Source organism: Penaeus chinensis, chromosome 43 (assembly GCF_019202785.1).
Source record: "Penaeus chinensis breed Huanghai No. 1 chromosome 43, ASM1920278v2, whole genome shotgun sequence".
Taxonomy (NCBI): domain Eukaryota; kingdom Metazoa; phylum Arthropoda; class Malacostraca; order Decapoda; family Penaeidae; genus Penaeus; species Penaeus chinensis.
This window is the reverse complement of record NC_061861.1, coordinates 1,350,985-1,358,484: the sequence shown is the minus strand read 5'-3', so window position 1 is coordinate 1,358,484 and position 7,500 is coordinate 1,350,985. Positions and strand designations below refer to the sequence as shown.

At 41.0% G+C, this 7,500-nt stretch overlaps 1 protein-coding gene across 5 annotated transcripts in view; it reads right to left on the bottom strand.

Moving 5' to 3' along the window:
• LOC125048316 (homeobox protein homothorax-like) overlaps positions 1–7,500 on the bottom strand; it is a 193,510-nt gene that overhangs the window by 110,905 nt on the left and 75,105 nt on the right. For 4 of the 5 annotated variants that reach the window (XM_047646973.1, XM_047646974.1, XM_047646975.1 and 1 more), the window contains 2 exons: positions 4,843–4,893; positions 2,311–2,361 (listed from right to left, as the gene is read on the bottom strand). In XM_047646973.1, the coding sequence (XP_047502929.1) occupies positions 2,311–2,361; positions 4,843–4,893 (102 nt within the window). The remainder of the gene's footprint in view (positions 1–2,310; positions 2,362–4,842; positions 4,894–7,500) is intronic. The other variant, XM_047646976.1, reaches the window with a different exon arrangement.

Sequence of the window (7,500 nt, the reverse complement as noted above, 5' to 3'; positions counted from 1 at the left end):
ATTACCTACGCACAACCGCTTAATATATGCAAATCAGTCTATGCAAAAGCACAGCTGTTCTTAAAAACATTCCCACAGTCTCACCAAAATCTACCAACTCTCAATCACTCGACAGCCAAAATTATGACAAACTATAATTTACGAAAGCGGAGAGAGAAGGAGAAAGATAAAGAGAGGAGGAGAGAAAGGAGAAGCAAACGCGAGAAGAGGATGGAAAGAGTGTAAGGAAGAAGAAGTGACAAGATAATAAGCACAAGAACAAAAACCCGAACAATTAGAACACGAAGAAGAAGGAAAATAAGAAGAGGAAGAAGAAGAAACGGAGAGAGAGAAGAAAACAGATACCCAGTCATCACAAGCGTCACACCGCCGGCAGCGCGTCACTTTTCGCCTCTCCCGTAACACGTGTTTGTTGCGCATCAGCTGATCGCCGGAGCCCAGCTGATTGCCCTCCCACTCAAAACACACGCGGCGAGCGATGCGTGTTGTCCCTTCTCCTCCTCCTCCTCCTTCTTCTTCTTATTCTTATTCTTCTCCTTCTCCTCCCCCTTCTTCTCCTCTTCCTTCTTCTCCTCCTTCTCCTCTTCTTCCTCCTCCTCCTCCTTACCCCCTCCCCGTCTCCCTCCTCCCCCCTCCACGTCTTGCTCCTCCTCCTCCTCCTCTTCCTCGCGCCTTATCTATCTTTTATCTCGTCTTCAAAAGGCTTAGGCGTGACAAAAGGCATTTCTCGACACGCCCCTGAATGGCATGGGGAAGCACGGAATTATTTACATACGAGGCGGTGCACGGACTTTGCCAAAATAGCTGAAAACCTCTCCGAGATTGAATTTGCATACACGCACTGCAATCACGAACGAGTCAAAGGATATTCCGTTTATGTATCAGTATCTCATATATAATCCATGTTAACTCTTGACATGTGGTCTTGATGTTAATAAAGAGGAAATGATACACAGATATTTATATTCATGAATCCGGTCCCAAAAAAAGGGCAGGTGATCACAGAATTTAAAAAAAAAATAAAAAATAAAAAAAAACTATTACTAATAAATGCAAGAAGAAATAATCAGGAATCCCCTTGTTATCAAAAACCAATCGACAATTCTGAGAGTAAATCCTACTAATATATTTTTCATAATCCAAATTCCCAGAGAGAGCTCAAATAAATAAATAATAAATAAATAAATAAATAAAGTGAAAATCGCACACACTTTCGGAAGCGAATGAAAATTCTATGATGCGAAATAGCGTACAGAGGGGTTGGCAAAGAGGGGGGGGAGGGGAGGGGGGGAGGGGGGAGGGGGGAGGGGGGAGATGGGAAGAGAGGAAAATAAAAACTTGTTTTCCTTGCTGTTGGCTGGCACAGGTACAAGATTTGGGAGGGAAGGAAAGAGAGTGGAAAACATGTCTCTATCTTCAAGGAATATGGAGGGAATTGGAGGGAGGGAGGGAAGGGGGGAGGGAAGGGGGAGGGAGGGAGGGGAGGGAAGGAAAGAGGAGAGGGAGGGAGGGAGGGAAGGAAAGAGGAGAGGGAGGGAGGGAAGGGGAGAAGGAAAGAGGGGAGGGAGAAAAAGAGAAGAAAGAGAAGAGAGTGAAGAATGAAGAGTGGAAAGTGAAGACAGGAGAGGAGAAAAGAGAAGAGAAGAGAGAAAACCAGCAAAATAAATAACCGAGGACAAGAACAAAAAAAAAAGATAAAAGAAAAACATGAAAAGGTTTAAAAGGCTTAAACCATGAAAACAACTCATTAAATCCGAGATTTAAAATTCTTGAAAATGGACTTACAGGACAGAAAAATATTATACCGAAAAAAAGCTCAAAGTCTTGTTACATATTAAGTTAGATCCAGGAATTTGTCCTCTCGACATCATGCAATCAAAAAAACAACAACAATCAACAACAACAACAATCATAATAATAATAATAATATTAATAATAATAGTAATAATAATGATATTGATAATAATAATAAAAGCAGTAATAAGAGCAATAATAACAACAACAACAACAACAATAATAATAATATCAATATTATTATTACTATTATTATTATTATTAATTATATCAATATTATCATTATTATCATTATCATTGTTATTATCCCTATTATTATCATTATCATTATTACCATCAATAATAATAATAATAATAATAATAATAATAATAATAATAACAACAACAATGATAATAATCATCATCATTATCATTACTAATGATAACAACAACAATAATGAACAAAAACATTGGAAGACCAAATAAAGCCAAACGGAAACGCCTGAGACATCTTAACGAAACGCAAAGCAACCTTACCTTTTCTAACTCTAAGAGATGAAACCGAAGCACCTGAATCGCCTGGACCATCTGCGGGGAGAGATTTAAAGAAAAGGGCCGATTTAGTTACACATTTTGGATCAAGGAAGGCCTAAAAGTAGAAGTCAAATTAAAAAAAAACAATATTAAGTGTTGGCGTCTGTTTTGTTTTTGGTTTTTGTGTTTTTTTAATTCTTTAAATCTGTCTATTTGGTTTGTTATTCATACAAGTAACAGTATACACTCCTCGCTCACATTCCTCGAAGGAGTGAATTTTCATACTCGTCTAATACTATCTTCTTTAATGATTAAGAGAATCAAGGGTTTAATCCAGCGGCTTTTTGGATAATCCTGCTGCGGGCGTCGACAAGCCATACGCCTGTTGGCCCGATCTGAGCCTGGATAATTGTGGTGTTTGTCCGACACGTTTGTAAAATAGGTATTTTATTCTCTCTCTTATCGACGTCTTAGCGTGATTTGAAGTTTATATGTACAATCTTGGGAAGAACCGAGAGTGAGTATTTTCCCGACCGCCGTGAACTCGATTGGTCATCTCAATTAAGCCCTTTTTTTTTAAGCTGAACTCCCTTCCCTTGAAGCCTAAGCCCTGTTGTTCCCTCGAGCGCCCCGCCGTCGCATCCCTCCTCCCGCAGCAGCAGCCGGCGGCGGCGGAGCGGGGAGGTACTGCCGCAGGGCCGGAGCCCGGAGACGCCGCCTCCCAGACACCGCCGCCCGCGGGGCCGCCTCGCCAGCTGGCTTCCCCGAACGGCTGCGCCGCCCTCGCCTCCCACATCGCCCGCCTGCAGCCGAACGCCCGCCCTTCGGCCTTGTTCGGACTCCTAAGGGCGCTGCTCCCTGATCCCTCCCGAGGCGTGCGGCGCACACCGTCCCTCGGCCGCCGACCGAGCGGGAAGCCTGGTCGCCCCGCGGCCAGCTGCCTCCATGATGCTTCTGCAACACATTTGCATATTAACAGGCAGGGCGCATCCGCCGTGAGCCGCCACGGCCGGCCCGCCCGCCCGGCCGATGCACCAATCAAACAAAATGGCGCTCTATCACAGCCCCTTGAGCAGGCCCCGCTATACCAGCCGGCGCCCTCGCTACAGCGGACGCCCTGGACGCCGACGGCGCACGGTAGCGACCCTTGCATGGGCGCATGGCGAAGGGAGGGCGCCATGCAGCACGCAGAGCACCCTCGCCTGCCACACGGCTCCGCCCGCCCAGCGCCGCCCGACCCGTCCGTGGGCGCCGCGACAGGTGGCGGCCGCGCTCGCCCTCCGCGCCAGGTCCACTATGCCGCCGCCGACAGCTGCGGCACTGCGGGCACTGCTGCTCCTGCCCTGGCCCTTCCCTGGCCCTTCCCTGGCCCCAGCCTCGCGATAACGGCTCCTTGTCTATCACGGCCGGGACGCGCGGACTCAAACCCCGTTTCGTTCAGCCAAGACCTATAACCTTTTTGTTACCTGCAGTAGTCTTCTTTACCTGTAATTTTCTTTATTGCAATTAATCTTATTAATTACCTGTAACCTTCTGCTTAACTTATAACCTTCACCTTAAATCCCTCTATCCTTTAATTAACTCTCGGCAAGACTAACTAGGTATTTATCGCTACGGAACGACGCAGAGAGAGATAAAACGTGTTTTTTTAACCGATTTTACAAATGTGAAAATTGAGACTAATAATATTAACAATGATAATAATCATTATTATTACTACTACAATTACTATTTTCATAATTATCATGAAAATAATAAAATGACGAAATATGAAAATGCAAAGATTATACAAAACTTCTTGCCAACAACCGCAACGGGAATAATTAAATATTTCCCTATTACCTTCCAGAAGAAAAAAAAAAAAAAATGAGAGAGAACAACATCAACACAAACTTAAAGTGTCTATAACCTTTTTTTTTTTTTTTAATTCAAATTACTATATATTAGCATACTCCGATGAAATAAAAACAATTAATGAACAACTGGCGAATTTTCCGTCATATTCATTTCGGTAAAATTCTCAATAATTAGACACTATTTACATATCTAAATATCATCTTTAATAAGTAGTTTAGGTTACCTGATCGAACATGTATCTACTTAATTACATAAATATAAATCATATTTCTTAATGTCAATAAGTTTTTTATAAAGTTTAAATAAATCTTATGATCTTAAACATAGTCATATACATATGAAACCTTATAAAATGCACATTAATTATACAATTGCATATACTAAAATACTTACAACATATATATGTATAGGTATGTGTGTATATATACATATATATATATATATATATATATATATATATATATATATATATATCCATACATCTCTACAAACTTGAAACATCCAAGTTATGAAGAAAAAAAAAATATCAATCATTTTATATCATCTCTTAAATTCCATCTTAATCAAAGATCTCTTTTAAGTATAAACACACAAAGACAAACAAAAAAATTATATATATAAAAACAAAAATCATTAATTAACACAAGAGAGAGAGAAAAGCGATCAGCTGTTACTTACTAAGCTATCAAGCTCTGGATTTGCCTGATAATAGGGTTTCTCCTGTCTAATCTGTAAAGGCAAAATTAGGACACTAAGTTGACACTCGTTTGTGAAGAAAGGCCTGCTACTTGGACCCGCCCTCTCGGATTCCGAGTGGGTGGGTTGGGTGGGCGGGGAGGTGGGCGGGTGGGGTGGGTTGGGTAGTGGTTGAGTTAGGTGGGCGGGGGTAAGGGTGGTTGGGTGATGTGGAGGGGAGGGGAGGGGAAGAGAGAGAGAGAGAGAGAGAGAGAGAGAGAGAGATAGATAGAGAGAGAGAGAGAGAGAGAGAGAGAGAGAGAGAGAGAGAGAGAGAGAGAGAGAGAGAGAGAGAGAGAGAGAGAGAGAGATGATAAATGAAAAAGTGAGAAAGATATGAGGGAGGGAGGGAAGGGGAGTTGAAGGGGGAGGGAGAGGGAGGGAGGGAGGGAGGGAGAGGGGGAGAGAGAAAGAAAGAGAGAGAGAGAGAGAGAGAGAGAGAGAGAGAGAGAGAGAGAGAGAGAGAGAGAGAGAGAGAGAGAGAGAGAGAGACAGAGAGAGAGAGAGAGAGAGAAATAAGAAAAACAAGAACAAAAACATCATGAAAAGAAGAAAGAAAAGGAGAGAGAATAAGAGAAAAAAAACGAAATATAAACTTTTTAAGAGAATAGAAAGGAGGACAAGAACAAAGAGGAGGGGAAAGAATAAAAAGAACAAGAAGAGGAGGACAAGGAGAAGAAGGCCAGGACAAGAGGACAAGGAACAAGGACAAGGAACAAGGACAAGGACAAAAGGACAAGGAATCTAGACCCTGGTTGAGTGATGGTGACAAGATGGTGAAGGCGGTGATGGCGATGGTGATGGTGATGGTGACGGTGACTTACCATGCTGTCAACTTCAGGATGTGAGTAGTAGAAGGGTTTCTCGTGACGTAGCTGCACGATGAGGGAGAGACAACACCACTTAATTTGCATTTTTGGATCTCTACATTTTATTTCGTTTATTGTGTATTTTTTTTCGTTTTTTTTTTGGGGGGGGGTAAGGGGGTCTGCGGTTGGGGGTTGGGGGGTTGGGGAGGGGAGTGAAGGGGTATGTAAGGGAGGTTGGTAAATAAGGGGGGGAGGGGGAGGGGGAGGGGGGGGAGGTGTTGATGAGTGAGTGAGGAGGCTTTTGCGATAAATAATAATAATAATAGTAGTAGTAAATTTACAAAAAAAAAGAAAAAAAAGGGGGAAATAAGTGGCAGAGAGTGATAAAGAATGCGATTAAGGGTAAAACGTAATAATTAAAAAAAAAAAAAAAAAAAAAAAAAAAAAAAAAAAAAAAAGTTTATATAAATGCATATAACCGTCAAAAGGGGTGGGAAAGGAAGGGGAACATGAAGGCAGGAGAGTACGTAATGGGATAAACAGGGGAATAAGGAATGAATGATAATGAAGAGTGGAAGAGGCAAACGTAGCAATACCCAAAACAAAATGGAATATCAATCATAAGACAATTTTGAATCGAAGACATAAAAAGAGATCGAAGGATTTTAACAAAACAAGCAAAGAGGCAGTAGTTACTTGTAATCAAATTAAAAGTGCTTTAAAACTTCCATCAGATTTTGGGGGTCATTGTCACGTTGCAAATATAATGATAAATGTCAAAAGTACATATTGATATACCACCTGGAAGGGAATTTGATGATTCATATATAAACACGATATTGCAATATATTAAAAGATTCATTTCATCCAAATGTATATATCTTCATGACTAATAAACTCAATATCAATGTCACATTTTTTTACGTTAAATATATATATTTCAACATGAGATGAACTGTTAGGATATTTCACTTGAACAGAAAGGCAAATGCAAAATGTGACGAAAAATACAATGGCAATTTTTACTTTATAATCATTCACAGACATAACATCTTACAAGTAAATATATTTAAATATTAATAAGTACAAAACAGGTCACAGGAAAGAGATTGAGGCAACAGGATTCCACGTCACGTCAACAAAATGTGCAACTGGCAGATAACTCAAGTATAGATGCAAGCGTATATATACACTTATATTTCTTTATCTCATTATTTCTTTCTCTTCCTTTCTTTTCTTTCTGTCTCTTTCTCTCTTTCAATTTCCACAGAAAGACCAACGCATGCATTTATTTATCTCTCTCTCTCTCTTTATCTCTTTTTCTTTCTCTCTTTCTCTCTTTCTCTCTCTCTCTCTCTCTCTCTCTCTCTCTCTCTCTCTCTCTCTCTTTCTCTTTCTCTTTCTCTTTCTCTTTCTCTTTCTCTTTCTCTTTCTCTTTCTCTTTCTCTTTCTCTTTCTCTTTCTCTTTCTCTTTCTCTTTCTCTTTCTCTCTCTCTCTCTCTCTCTCTCTCTCTCTCTCTCTCTCTCTCTCTCTTTCTCTCTTTCTCTCTTTCTCTCTTTCTCTCTGTCTCTCTGTCTCTCTGTCTCTCTGTCTCTCTGTCTCTCTGTCTCTCTGTCTCTCTCTCTCTCTCTCTCTCTCTCTCTCTCTTTCTCTTTCTCTTTCTCTTTCTCTTTCTCTTTCTCTTTCTCTTTCTCTTTCTCTTTCTCTTTCTCTTTCTCTTTCTCTCTCTCTCTCTCTCTCTCTCTGTCTTTCTCTTTCTCTCTTTCTCTCTTCTCTCTTTCTCTCTTTCTC